At 42.9% G+C, this 15,105-nt stretch overlaps 1 protein-coding gene across 5 annotated transcripts in view; it reads right to left on the reverse strand.

The window, feature by feature from the left end:
- Rap1gds1 (Rap1 GTPase-GDP dissociation stimulator 1) overlaps window positions 1-12,019 on the reverse strand; it is a 138,394-nt gene extending 126,375 nt beyond the window's left edge. For 3 of the 5 annotated variants that reach the window (XR_013052392.1, XM_076575060.1, XM_076575057.1), the window contains exon 1: window positions 11,815-11,958. Coding sequence is in view for 4 of the 5 variants with exons in the window: in XM_076575060.1 (XP_076431175.1) it covers window positions 11,815-11,818 (4 nt within the window). In the remaining variant the exon portion in view is untranslated. Of the gene's footprint in view, window positions 1-11,814 lie in introns of all 5 variants that reach the window. The other 2 variants (XM_076575059.1, XM_076575056.1) reach the window with 2 other exon arrangements.
- Window positions 12,020-15,105: the final 3,086 nt, after the last annotated feature.

The raw sequence follows: 15,105 nt of genomic DNA on the forward strand, positions 1-15,105 counted from the left end.
CTCCAGCTTCTAGCACTACCTTGTACAGTTCTCACTTTCTTTTACAATTCTCTGTGTCCTCACCGCAGCACGGTGAGCCTTTTTTCTTCAGAGCTGTTCTTATAGGTCAGGTGACCATGGATGAGCTTTGGCCTGTGTAAACTCAAGTAAACTGTTACTCAGAAGGCTGGCAACTGGGACTGTAGCTTAGTGGAAGCATGTGCAAGTTTAGTATATGCAGGGCTCTGGGTTTGACCAGAAAGAAAGGTCAGAATAATGAAACTGCATATTTCAGTGAAAATCAGCTTTCCCCTCCCTTGGATACCCTTTCTTGGGTGTATCTTATCCTTCAGAGTCCCCTAGTCTATCACTGCTCAATAATTTAACAGTAAATATTCTGTTTAATTTACTGTGTGCTGAGCTGGGAAAATAGCTCAGCATGTGAGAACATGAGTTCAGTCCTCAGAGTTGACAGAAAAATGTTGGGCTGTTTGTGCTTCTGATCCCAGAGCTGTGAGGCAGAGCTGGTAGGGTCTCAGGATTGCTGGCTAGACAGTCTGGCCTAATTAGTGAACTCCGGACCAATGGGAAACCCTGTCTCAAAGGAGGAAGATGTAAGCATATAGATATATATGCCACACACACACACACACACACACACACACACACACACACACACACACTCTCTCTCTCTCTCTCTCTCTCTCTCTCTCTCTCTCTCTCTCTCTCTCTCTCTCTCTCTCTACCTAAAATATTTACTATATGGAAGAGATCATTTCCCCTAGACTTCTTGGCATTTCTGTGCCATTATAATTATCTGAAGGGGAAATAATGTAAGGTACAATAAAAATAAGGCTCCCTCTCTGGAGATAATCCACAACTGCATAATACCCTCTTCTTTCTGGAGATTTGTTTTTAACTCATTTTTAAGGCAATAAACAGAGCGATGCTTTCTTCTTCGCAAGGGAAGATTTATGTAACAGATAAAGGTATGTGTGTGTATTTATTGGCTGGCACCCTACATAAGCCTTTGGTGTCTTAGGTTTAGCATTGTTCTTCTGCAGTACATTCTTCCATGTGCAGATAAGCACCAGGTTCTTAATCACATCACCCAACTGAGATTTGGGCTTAAAGAGCAAGCATTAATATGCTCGGAGTGGGGCCTGGAGAGATAGCTCAGCGGTTAAGAGCACTGGCTGCTCTTCCAGTGGACTCTGGTTCAATTCCCAAGTATCCATCCACCTGGTGGCTAACAACCATCTGTAACTCCAGTTCCAGGGGATCTGACACCCTTGACCTACTTGGGCACCAGGCACACAAGTGGTACACAGACATACATACAAACACCCAAATAAATATTTTTAAAATGCTCTGAACAATAAGCTATGTCTTCAAGCATATATATTTTGTGTTTCCTGTAATAGTATCTATCTAACGAATATTCTGTGGTTTGTCTCCTGATTGGACATGGACAGATACAGATCCATAAATAGCCTTCTTGAGAATTGAGGAGCTATGTGAGGAAGGACTCAACATGTTATGTATAAGATGATCAAAAATTAAGACGATAACATCAATCTTCTATTTATTCCAATATGAACTGGATGCCCACCAATCACTAAACATCACACTCAATGCTAGAGACACAAAGATGAACACAACACAGCTCTCCCCAGTTTTCACAATACAGAAATTACTTTTTTATTTTTATTTCTGTGAGCATTGCCTTTGCATATTCCAGTTAATTCCCAGAGGCAACTTGTTTTAGCACTTCTCATGTATCCTTCCAGAAACACTCTGTGCCCATGTACACAGTACACATACACCCCTTCAAAACATAAGCAACCCAAATGCTAAAGATGACTTGTTGACTCACTTTTTTGGAAGATGGTGATTACTAGTGAATGAAATAATCCTCTGCCATACAGTGACCAGTGTTTATAGGCAAAAATCTCCATATGCAACACCCCAGAAAAAACACAGGAAGCATTTGCTTACTTCTATGATGAATTTTAGTATCAATCTATTTCTTACTAAGAAAATGCTCCAATTATCATCATTCAACAAATTATACCAAACTTACTGGCATGAATCAAGAGCTATATTATGTGCACAGATTCTTTGAGCTAGCAACATGCACATTCACGCTGTGGATTGCTTATCTTCCCACAAAGTTCAGACTTTCTATGCTGAGTCTTAGAGACTTGGGGTGACTCTGAAGTGCCCCAAAGGCTGGATCTCGAACATCATCTCAACCATGCAATGGGTTCATTCACTCACAGGTCTGATGACTGGCCCAGAAGGGCTTGAGCACAGGACTGCTTTCCTAAGGCTGGACACTAACACTTCTCCACAAAGCTTCATTTACTTCCCACAGCAGCTCTGAGGTACACAGACTTCCCAGGGCTGTAGACAGACCAGTGTTGCTGCAAAGAAGCATCATTAACTTCTATGACTGGCACAAGAACGTCACTCAGAATCAGTCCTGCTGAGTTCTGCGTTCAACTGATCAAAACCGAGTCCTAGGTGTATTCAGATTCTACAGAAGTAGAGCCTAACTCTCAAAGGGGACAGCAAGTTACAGACAATTATGTGCGGCAAGAGCTTGTTATGACCATCTTTGAAAAATGTAATCTGCTGTAATAATAATGTTCACTGCATGGCTACTTAAGTACAATAAACATGACTCTCTTTGTTGGTTTAACTTCTGAATGTAAGATCAAGTTTTCCAAACATTGTTATATTTTCAGCTTTGGAAACAGGCGTTCATATTCACATATCCTATAAAATGCCTGCAACTTTCTTGTGAGGTAAGTATTGTCAACCAAGTTGAATACAAAAGCTGAATAACTTGGCCAGAATTCATCCCAACGCTGGGGTGAATCAAAGTTCTGGCCCTTCTTCTGTCCCGGTAGTTAGCAATTTGTACAGGTAAGTGAAACTCACTCTGTGCAGACCAGAACTGTGCAAAAATAAGGACTTTCTGAAGGCTGCTTTATGTAGATGGAAGTTCTACAAGAATGAAAATTTCCAGCCAAATTAACCAGTTGTACTAGGTAACAACTGTCTATATGTCTGGATTTGTAATTAAAAACAAAACAAATAGTGAAATGTGGCAGGGGACAGTCTCTGCCATAGTACCAAAGGGGATGTCTAATAGATATTCAGATTTCTATAGGTGTTTAACTCATAAAGGGAATAAATTCTAGGAAAACAGTCTAGATCTTTACAAGTAATAAACACATATATGTGCCAGAGAAATCTGGGCTCTATCATTATTTCAGTTTTTGGAGTCTGTGTTTTCTCTGAGGAATCAAGGTACGGCCTTATCCGTTTCTATTATTCATTTCTTTACATTATTCTTTATCTGCAGTTAAGAGTTTGAGCTTTTCCAAAAGGGGAAAAGGACCATTTGCACAAATTGTTTTGTCGCTTTCTATTAACACCAACTATGGTAATGCCCTGCTTCTGATTTCATGGACAGTGCTTGTACAAACAGTGTAAAAGCCGGAAGCATGTCTTATTGGACAGGTGTTAATTCTCTCTTGCAGCTTATCATAACCTTTCCAAAAATGGATTTTTGCAGATAAAAGGAAATTAATCAGTTCACATGAAACTTTATATTTGTTCTGATTATATTTTAAACAAACCTATTTTCCAATTTTATGAAAGTCAGTTGGCATTCACATGTCTGTAAGGTATACATTCACCAATTTTTTGCTTTGTTTATAATAATCAGCACCAACTCCTTAATGAATTTTGAAACAAGAATATTTTCCAAGACTTACAGAAAATAGCTTTCTTCAACCTGACACAGCTCTTAATTTCACAGTATCTAAGACAGTGTGCATGTCTCCAGCTTTCAAAGAATTCTGCTTTGTCTGTTCTATTAAAAAAAAATCTCAGCACAAATGAAGAGAACATATTATTTTAGATTATTTTAAATAACGTGTATAGTCTTTTTCAATAACTTGAAAATAACAGAGTAAGTAACTTAGCCATATTATTGTTTTGTTATTCTCTTACAGGTAACAATTTTACGTTGTCTTCTGTGTTAGTGAAGTCTTTATTAGACAAAATAAAATAATACTCTTTAGAAACAATCTAATAGCCCTGTTATACGCTGATGATCCCATGATTTCCCTAGAAAATAAAGTCCATGTTCAAGGCCGAAAGTAAAGGAAGACTACAGCAGCACCTGGTCTGAAATAAGGACATCGTTCTCATTGAGTGTCGTCAGAGGGGTGCCCCCCCTTCATCTCTCCCTGTATCTGCCTGCATTGCCCACCTGCCTCTAAGCTGCCTTGCCACAGGCCAATGCAGCTTTATCAACCAGATATCAACTTTGCAGGATATAAAATGTTAGAAAGTTCATAGAGTTTTACATTAATTCAATTCCCTAAATGAATCCATGATATCAGACTTTCATGGCACTCATGTGTGTCCAGCCTTAATGAAGGAGTCTCCACTCAATACTAATCAGTTATGTCATGCAGGAATGCAGGTCCAATGAAGCCACATTTTTGGACTGTTTAAGAAGTCAACATTTCATTTCCACCAGCACATCAAATCAAGAAGTTTATAGACAGACCTCAATTTATACGTTTTAGCATTAGGATGGTGCAAAAGAAATACATATTGGGGACAAATCACACTTTGAACTGTTCCCATGCCAGTGAACATTAGTGCAATCCTTATTCTGAGTACCATGGATCTAAAGCTAAACAGGAGATAGTTTATAGTTTACTGGGTTGCCATAGTATTCTGTTGGTAAGTTAGACTACAAGTATTAACTTACTGTATTTTCTACTTATACCAGAGTTCTCTTTCAGCAAACCAATGTAATCACACTGTAAATTGAGGACCATCTTACCTTCAAATATTATGCTTTCAAGAAATTTAAAGTGTTATGTAGATTATTTTGTCATTAAGTGGATAGCAAATCATGGTATTATATACTAACACTGTAGCTACACTAGAAAAATACAGAATGCATAAATATCACCAGACTAAACATTCATCACATTCCCAACTCACAGGATAGCAATCATCAAAGAGATGATGATAATAAAATATCTTGTCACAGCAGAATTTCTTCATGAAAATTAGGGTCCAAACCAAGTTAATTTCCAAGTGGCACATTTCTTACTCAGGCAAGAAAAAAATTACTTACCCATGGTGAGTTAATTATATTTGACTGCAACAACCAAATCTCAACATGCTTATTGAAGAATAAATAGCCTTTTAGGGTCTGGGGAGGTGCTTTACGGCAGCTTTTTCCCTAGGCATAATAGGATTCCATCCTGGGCTTTGCCCTGGTAGCTATGGTAACTAGAGCAGAAGAATACAGTGCTAGCCTGGTCTATGGTACTAGAGTTATTGGGATTCCCTAGGGAGTGGAAGCAAGAGTCAGAACCTCACCTGGGATTCACCACCAACTGCAAGCGAGATGCCAAGAGTGTAAGGAATTAGAGGTTTAAATAAAAGCAGGACTCTATGATGATGCTTCCATGTAGTAGCCATTATGATGGGATGGCCTTGGCAGTGACGCAGCTGTTGGGGGATGGGGGAGGGGGAGGGGAGGAGGAATCATGCATGTGCCTGTAAGCAAGCCCTCAACCTGCAAGCCCTGCAAACTCACCGGCCTGACCAGGTCGGACTCTGGTCTACCTTGGATACATCTGGGTGATGCGATGTTCCTTTGTGCCTTCCCGAGGAAAGTCAATGCAACAGGGACCAGCTCAGCAGCCGCTTTGCAAAACCAAAGGCCTGAGTCTGACCACCAGTGTCCTCTAAACCAGCAGGGCATGGGGTGAGTGCTTGCAACAGGCAACTGGGAAGAACAGCAAAGCCTAACTGAAAACTAAACCAAAAGAGTTTTGAAGAATTTTCCCTGGCTCCTGGTAAGCTACCTGTTAGCAGTTTGTTTGTTTGTTGTTTTTGTTTTGTTTTCCAAGAAGTCAATCCCAAACTACTAAAGAATTTAGTTCAATAAAGCTTTTACATAGAATAATGATATGAAAGATTATTTTCAAAGCTAAGAAAAAGCTAATCCTGTATCACCTGGAATGGAATCCACTAAGATGTGTTACAACTAGGTGGCAAAAATACGAAGATCACAAAGAGGCCAGTTTAGCCAACTTCTAAACTACGTTTCCAAAACACACCATCTTCGAAGCTTACTGTTCTGCACTAACCGGTTTTTAGGGAGAAAAACATTTAATCCATCAGGGTATCATGTGACTGTACCACAAGTAGGGACCTTCGTTTGCAGTCACAGGCTTAACCACCCCACTACCGGCTCTGTCTCTATCAGAGAGGAAACTGAAAACTCAACTTGCCTTACCATAAGAAAGCCTAGTGAATCAGCATTTGTAGAGCTGTAGTTAATTAAAAACAAAATCAGGACACATGGGAGGCTCTAAACCGAAAGAAATGCTCGCTACAAATAGCAAAGAAAGACAAGACAGACAGAAAGACAGAGAACTAACCCAAACCTGTGTCTTTGAAAATTAGATTTCCCTGCAAATTTGCTGCTTCCTAATGCATCTCATCTCAAAGTCAATATGAAACTTATATGAGAGATTTATATCACAGCAAAGCCATCTGGACAACACTGCTCACATCAGAAGTAACAACTGATCTGTTCTGGGCAGTTCTTGTGTGGTCAACCATTAAACAAGACCTCCACGGACATACAAAACTGAACAGGTATATTTTTCAAGCTCAAACTACAGTTGCAGCTTTTCACAAACTCACCAGGAGCTCCCACTGAGTTTTCAATTGGAAGTAGTTAATCTGAATGCAAATTGGGAAATATCAAGAGAACAGGGAAGAATTCTCAAAATGCCTCACATATAAGCAATACGTTCATTAAGCACGTATTAGAGCACAGAACCCTGTGTTTAACCCTCAACACATCCAAAACAAGAAAGAAAGAAAAGTGTAAGTATCTGGAAATATCTATGTAAAAAAACTTCAAAGACAAAAGTCATAAAATTGCTTTCAAGACCTGCATTAACAGGTGAAGATGTGCAATCAATTCTGATAGTATAAATTAGAACCATAATTAAGTGAAATGTAATCCTTCAAAACAATTCAATCTTTTCAATTTGTACTACACAAGCTGTGTTCAATCAATGTTACTGTGTTTTTAACTACTGCAAAAGATTGCAGTTGTTTATTTTCTTTCACTGTATATTTCTTTTATCTGTTAAGTACTCTTTACTTTGCCTCCTGGCCGGAAAAGTCTAAAATACTTACCATATGGCCCTTTACAGAAAAAAGTCTGCCAGTCTCTGCTATGTGGTGGTGTTATTCCCAATACAGCATCACCTGAAACTGTCTTAACGCAAACCCACTGAATCAGAATCATGGGCTGCCAGCCTCCACTTTGTGGTGGTGTTATTCCCAATACAGCATCACCTGAGACTGTCTTAACGCAAACCCACTGAATCAGAATCGTGAGTTGCCCAGTCATTTTTTTAACAAGCTCTCCAGATGATTCTTATGCAAACTAAAATTTGAAAACTACTTTAAAATCAAAAATTTTAGAATGTTCTATCCTCTTGGATAAACTATTTCTTTGAATCAGTAAAATATGGCATGTCACCCAATTGTTTAACTGTTGAAAAGATTTTTAAATTATATAAAGCGTAGCATGGTAACTGATAACAACCATTGGTAATTACCACCTCAATGGTCTTCTGAAGACTCCTGTACTGGCCCATGAGACAGGTTTATTTTTTAGAAATCCTGAGTTACTAAAATCACTACTGAAAATTAATCAATAAGCATGTAGGTGAGACATATTAAAATAGGTATTTATATAATGCAAATCATCATTACTTTTTTACTATATTTTATTATTATTTGTGTCCATGAAATTATTATTTCTATAGGGTGAGTATACGATATAATCATGTAAGGAAATCAATAATCACTAAAAATAAATCCAATTACATATTGAACTCAAATGAGTTTCAATTAATTTTTCATATACTGATGTTAAATAATCTAGTAGATACAAAGTTGGAGAGAGGAGAGTATACCAAGAGGTGTATCTAAAGTCATTCTGGGAAAACAGGGGGAAAACGTCTGGAATTTTGGAACTCTGGAATTTGCAAATACTGCTAGTCACAGCTAGTAGCCCAACTTACCATTCCCACCATGGCTGTCCTCATCCCTGACTGGATTCCAGGAATTCTTTAAGTACCAGTACTGTACAAACACATGCACTGAAAGAATTCTACCCCTCTGTGGTTTGAACATAGGCCCCATCTCAGCCCACATTAGAAAAACTTTGTAGGCCGTTTATTTAGACAGAGCTAACAAACTGGTTCAAACACTTGAGTTACTTTGTTAAGGAGAAATTGACATTTTAAAACTAAGAAAAACCATCGGACAGAGATAGGAATGAATGTAAGACATCAGAGATAGTGGGTACTTTCAAACTTAAATTTTAAATATTGTAAAATTTTGTAATCAAAACAGACTTTGTACTGCTCTGGTTTGAATGCTTTTGCTCTCTCCAAAGCTCACATTAAACCAAAAGGTATGTCTCTAAGAGAGAGAGACATAAAAGAGAATGTCAAAGAAGTGTGAGACACTCTCGTGAAATGACCATTATGGCCAAGTAAGAGAGCAGCAGCAGTCTACGGCATAAAGACATCTGAAGGTTCCCTCAACAGGTCCAAGCTCGCCAGCTTAGCATTTACCATCTACTGCTATTTGGTAATTGCTAATATTTTTTCACTTCTGTCACCCACCATTTCTGAAATGTTTCTCTAGCTAAAGGGGCTTCTTAATCACACCCTAGAAACTTCTTCAAAATTCCCTATTTTCACTTCTGTCACGCCCCTCTTCCTAGTATGCAGTCTGAGCGCTATCTTTTAACAGAGTAACTAACTAACCTTTGGTTCACCTAACTCTCCTCTAAAACCGCTACAGCCCGGCACCTTTGTACTACATGCAAAGACATTTTGTATCATTTGCAGATGTCTTCATGTTAAAAGAAGATTTTATGTTGCTGTTTGAGACAGTGTAACTCTTCCTTTTAATCCTGCCAAGCAATCCAGGCTTGCCTCAAACTCATCAGTCCTTTTGACCCTCCTGCCTCAGTCTTTCCTCCAATGTAGTGTGGGATTATATATGTGGGCCATTACAGCCGCTACTAATATATTTACTTCTATTACAGTTATTAGTGGGTCATATAGTTCCTAAGAGTGAAAGAGATATGAAGTATTACTCATTTTTCTCCTCCCCACAGTATATTCCATCGGATCAATTTTCAACCAATATTGGATTATAATAACATATACACATAAAATAATAGCTGTCTGAAAGGCTACATAGAAAACTACCTTTGTTTCTTAGGGAGAAAAGTCAGTGCCATAAAAGTATCCTTTTAGGGTTCCACCTGGAGCTCAAACATGCACAAGGCCCTGGTTCAGTCCCCAGTACCACAAAACCAAAACAGACTATCTTTAAAATAAGTTAAATACACCTTACTTATTTCTTTAAAAGAGAGTTAAAAGTAACTCCCCTACATTAATTAGTATATCTTAGGAGCTGTTATAATTTCACTGGCTCAGATATAAAATTATCTTCCAAGGTTTCAATGTATTATTTTATATACCTCCTGACCATAAACAAACATCTTAACCACTGGAAATAGCATTAGAGAAGGAAAGGAAACAACTTAGTTTCCTTAGAAGTAGGGTTGACTTCAAAACCCATACCCGAGACAATGCAACTTTTCTTTCTGTTTTTAAATGAGAGGCCTTACAACTGGACTGTTCTGCTCCTGGTTCATCTATACCTCTGTGTCTACCAATCGATGTATTTGTTCAGGACCTACATTTTCAAGTTCAAGAGCTGGAAGAAAATGGTAGTATTAGGAATAATTTGACCAAATTTTACTAAACACCTACCTACTATGTGAAAAGCACTAAAAGAGATACAAAAATTAAGACATAAAATTCATCTTCTTAAACTCAAGATTAAGTGTATAAAACATAAATAACCCCATTAGAGATTATGTAAGTGCTAAAAAAAATTTCTAACAAGGCACCCAAAATGCTAGGAGGAGGGGGCATAAGTTTCTGAGAAGCTCCAAAAAAAGATGGGATTCGATTTGGCTTCTTCTCGTGTCTTTAATTTTAATCAAGCATTCAAGATTTGCAGGATTATTAAATAACTTAATCTGTCTTGGGTATTTTTATTCCCCAGTTTACGACAGATTTCGGATACTTCCCCCACTGAAAAAATACTGATTCAATATTTTGAGTGCTTAGTTAAAATGAGTTTTAACTAAATCTCACCTTGAAAAAAAAGATTTTTTTCTACACTAAACCTGTAATTAAAAATCCCTTGAAATGCAGATTTTAATCTGTAATCATTAAAAATTCATTAAAAATTCTATTCCTAGAGAAAGGGACATATAAATGGGATTATGCTGGTTTTTTTTATAAAAAAAAATTGTTCCAAGTGTCAGTAGTATTCAATTAGAAGAAAAACAAGTAAACATAAAATTCAGGGTCATGGTTAGTTTTTTTTCTCTTCAAACCACCTCCTCCTTCTCCAACTGTCTTTATCCTACTGAACCGTCAAAGGTCTGCCTCGAAGCTCCGGGCATTTGCTCTTCCGGGAAACTCCTACCACATCATTTCTAGATCAGATACTTCCTTGCGGATTCAGAATTGCCACGGCCTAACCCTGAACATACGTTGTGCACGGTCCTGACAGATGAAACGACCACACTCATAAATAACTTGCACAGACGAGTGGGGAAAGCCAAAGTGGAGGGACGCCAAGAAAGCCCATTTAAAAAAGAGGAAATCACAGACAGAGTGGAAGCAAACGGGAACGTGTGCTGGGAAGATGATCTGAGTTGTTACTATCCAAGGAAACTTTTCGCTCTTAATTACAGGACAGAATGATCAGGTGTTTTGGAATTCTACACAGGTAAACAGTATCTGATGAAGACTTCAGGTTCAAACATATACCGTTTTATCAAGCATTGGCTTTGAAATATGAATTTGCCATCTCTTGGGATTAAGTAAATAGAATGGAACTAGAATCAGATTATGCAGATTTAGGCAGGGGGAGCTGGGAGAGAATAACCAGCGTGTCAATTCCGTAACCTGCTACAATGGGTAACAACGTGTTACAGTTTCCTGCTACTGTAGCCAGGAGGAGGAAATCCAGAAAACCGCTTGAGCCCGGGAGCCGGGCACACCGCTGTCAACCCCGCACTAATTCAACAGCTAGCGGCTCCCGCCAGCCTGGCGTGGCCCACGGTCATCCCCCTCCGGCTCGGAGGCTGTCCCCTCTCGCGTTCGGCTGCAAGTCGCCCTCTACCCCGAACAACTTGCCGGCTCTCCCCGCGCCGGCGCCCGCTGCAGGCAGGCAGGCAGGCTGGCTGGGGAGAGGTCGCGCCCACGGGCAGGAAGTTCCGCCAAGTGCCCGGGCTCGCGGCGGGGACCGAGCCTGCAGCCGCCGCCGCCGCAGCAGAGCAGCAGCAGCACGGCGGCCTCCCAGCCCCGGGGACGCCCCGCGCGGCCCGGCGCCGGCAGCAGGCGTGGAGGAAGGGAGGGAGGCCGCCCGCCCGCCCGCCCGCCCGGCCGCCGACCCCACCCCGCGCGCGACCCCGCCGGCCCGGCTCCCCGCGTGCGCCCGCGGTCCCCGGGGAGGGCCGCCGCCCGGCACCCCGAGGACGGGGAGGGAAGGGGGGGGAACCCGGCAACTTTGCACGAGAAAATGCTTTGCCACCCTTGCTTGCAGCACGCTGAGGGAAAAAAAAAATGTCAGGCGATGACGGCGGGGAGGACTTACCCATGTTCCTCCTACAGAGTGAGGACCGGCAGGGCGAGGCGAAGGGTTCGGGTGCAGGCGGACGGACCGGCGGGCGGGCGGGCGGGCGGGCGAGCGGCGCAGCGGCGTCCTCCCTCTACCTCCGCGTCTCCCGCAGCCAGGGAGGGACCCGCGGGGGGCGGCCGCCGGGGAGGAGCAGCGGCTGCGGCTGCGGGCCGGCGGCGGCGGCGGCGGCGGCGGCGGCGGCGGCGGGGACGAGCGGCGGGGGGCGGGGCGGGGCGGGGCGGGGCGGCCGGGCGCAGCCTGCGGCGGGCGCGGCTGCGAGCGTGCGGTCGGGCGGGCGGGCGGGCGCCGAGGCGCCGAGCCTTCCCGAGAAGCGCCCTCCCGACGCGCGGCCCAGCGCCCCGCCCTCCCCGCCGAGCATGCTCAGTGAGGCCAGCTTCGCCTCCGGCCCACGGCGGGGCGAGCCTGAGCTCGCTGGAGTGGGGCGGGCGGGGTGGGGGGCGGCGTGTGTCTGCGGACCGGCGCCGAGGAGCCTGACCGGCTGTCGCCTAAAGGGCGGAGGCCGGACCGAAGTCGCCAGGCCGTGGGGACAGAGCTCGTCCCCACCCACCCCCCAAGCCCCCGGGGAAGGAGCGTGCAGGGCAGTGCATGCAGCGGACGCCCCTGTCGAGCACGTGCGGGGCGGAGGAGCCGGAGGATGCGGATGCCCGCGGGCGTGTCCCCGGGGCGCGGCAAGCTGTCCCGCAAGGCTGGCGGGAAAGCCGGTCGAGTGGACCGCGGCCGCAAGGCAAGGTCACGGCCTTCCACCGGGCAGCCGTCGGGCCGGGCCCTCCGGGGTGTGCCCGCCGCTCTCTCGGCGCAGAGCCGGGGAGGGAAAGACGTGCTCAAGTCAGAAAAACGACAAGTCCAACTGCGGGCCGGGGTAACCCGGTGGAGGGTGCGCAACCCCGGGACTGAGGTGCCCCCATCGCTGGCACCCTCGCCACCGGGCATGCGCGTGGGGCTTGGACCCTCGCTGCGCTCCCTGCACCGAGAGGAGGCTTTGGGAGACCTGCACTTGTCCTGACCCCTGTGTGGTTGACTAGGACCTGGACTCTGGCCATCTGTAGAAAGGAGACAGCTGAACCCCAGGTCTCTTTCCTCAGCGGGGTCTGTGACTCTCACAGACCGGTCTCTAATATCACATGCACAGCTCAGAAGAACCTCTGGATGTGTTAGGCACTGGGTTTTTATGTAATTTTCTGAAATAAAAATGCAACATAATTAAAGACAGGTGTGATCGATAGACTGATGTAGAAGTTAAGCACTCCGTTCTTGAAGAAAAATACTCTTCCTATTTGCCTCAAAAATCATCTTGCAAAAGTTCCCTAGTGCTGTCGTAATAATCACTTCAAACGGGATTCGAACAAGGAAATGACTGAAATTATGGAGGACAAAAGACAAATCAGGGCAGGGCCATGCATCTTCCGAGGGCTCCTCAACTTCCGGTAATTCTTTGGCTTGTGACAGCGTGACTCCAGCTTTCACTTATTCTCCCTGTGTGCTAATGAGTCCAATTTTACCTTATTTATAAGGACACTGGTCATGTAGACTGGGAAGATCGCTCTATGACTCGGGTGTCGGCAATGACCTCATTTCTAAACAAGGTCCTGTTCTGGTGTGTTAGGGATTTCCGCACGACGTCTAGGGCACGGTTCAGCCAGTAAGACCCCAAGTTCCGTCTTACAAACGTAACGTGCCATTTGCCACTTCCTTTTTTCTTTTTCAAATATTTCCAAAAGACCACCCTAGACCTTTGTGTCGCTTGATGTGTGTCCCTCCTTCCTTAATATTCACAAATGTCTTCTAGATTCTCCATTTCAGCTCGTTTTAATTTTTCTGTTACTTCCATCGCTAATTATATATCATAGTCATTTCAGGGTATCTTCTAGCTTCATTTGCATAGATGAGTTGAAATTAGAAAAGCAGCTGGGTTTTTTTTTTCTTTTTGTCTTCCCACCTGGCATTAGTTGAAGCATGATTTTTGATTTTTGCTCCCCTTGCATCCTCAAGCCTTCCCTTTAACTTTCTTACCAATTAAAATCCCAGGCAGCTCAAGCATAGTGTTTACATTCAACTCCAATACCACCCTGGCATGTAACTGCAGTGAGACTCTGTGCACTACACCTACAAGTGACTAGTTTCATGAATAACACCTATTGTGCTGTTTTATTTTGAGAGATGATCTTGCTATATAGTCCTGGCTTGCCTAATGACTGTGTAGCCCAAGTGATCTCACAAACATCAGTTCTTCTGTGGCCTTTCAAGTGATGGGATTAAAGGATGTGCCCCCACACACTGACTCATATTTTTCCCCACACAACTCTTTCTTCTGCTTTTATAGGAATATAATTTTTCTTATTTTTTTTTATTTAAAAGTTACCTTTATGAGACCTCCCATAGCGGTCTCATCTAGACTTTCTGTGTACCACTTTATATCCTCAGTTCCATACTTTATTTTCTCTTTAATGTTGTCACTAGACTAGTATGTATTTTGCTTTTTGGCATTGCCATTACATTTCCAGTACTGAGAACAGAGCTAACACAGCAAATGTTTAGTGAAAGTTGCTGTATGAATAAAAGTCTTTCTATCCCCCCCCCCCCGCCCCTCCCAGCTCCCCACCTCTGCCCCAGTGATTTTATCCCAAAAGAGAACAAGAATGGTGCTCAGGGCACTGGCTGCTCTTACGAGGACTTGGGTCCCATTCCCAGCACCCCATGGTGTCTCACAACCAGCTGTAACTCGGGTTCCAGAGAACCTAATGCCCTCTTCTGGACTCCGAGGGCACTGTGCACTCATGGGTACACACAAGCATATATTCCAGCAAAACACTCATATACATTAAAAAAAGAATGGTGTTGAGATTTTTCCTTATAAGAACAAGACATTTTAAAATAAAATAAACTTGGCATCTCACAGTAAAAATAGTTATTCAATAACTTTGATATAACAACCACACTGTAGTATTCTGTTTTAAACAATGAGTCCTCTACTGGGTTGAGTGTTATACCGTGTTCACTCTTTGTGTTCATAAAGGTTGCTGCTTTCAAACAAGGCAATAGACTAGAAAAATTGCCTTTCCTTACTTGCCATTACATCCCCAGTGCTCAGAACACAGATAACACAACAAATGTTAGGTGAAAGTTACTGCATGAATACAAGTCTCCCTGCTCTTTTTTTTTTTCGTTCTAGTCACAAACAACCAAGAAAATACTCCTTATGTAAGAGGTCCTCTCAGAAATCAGTTCACTCTTCTGGTGCTGCAAGTT

This window comes from Peromyscus maniculatus, chromosome 6, assembly GCF_049852395.1.
Source record: "Peromyscus maniculatus bairdii isolate BWxNUB_F1_BW_parent chromosome 6, HU_Pman_BW_mat_3.1, whole genome shotgun sequence".
NCBI lineage: Eukaryota > Metazoa > Chordata > Mammalia > Rodentia > Cricetidae > Peromyscus > Peromyscus maniculatus.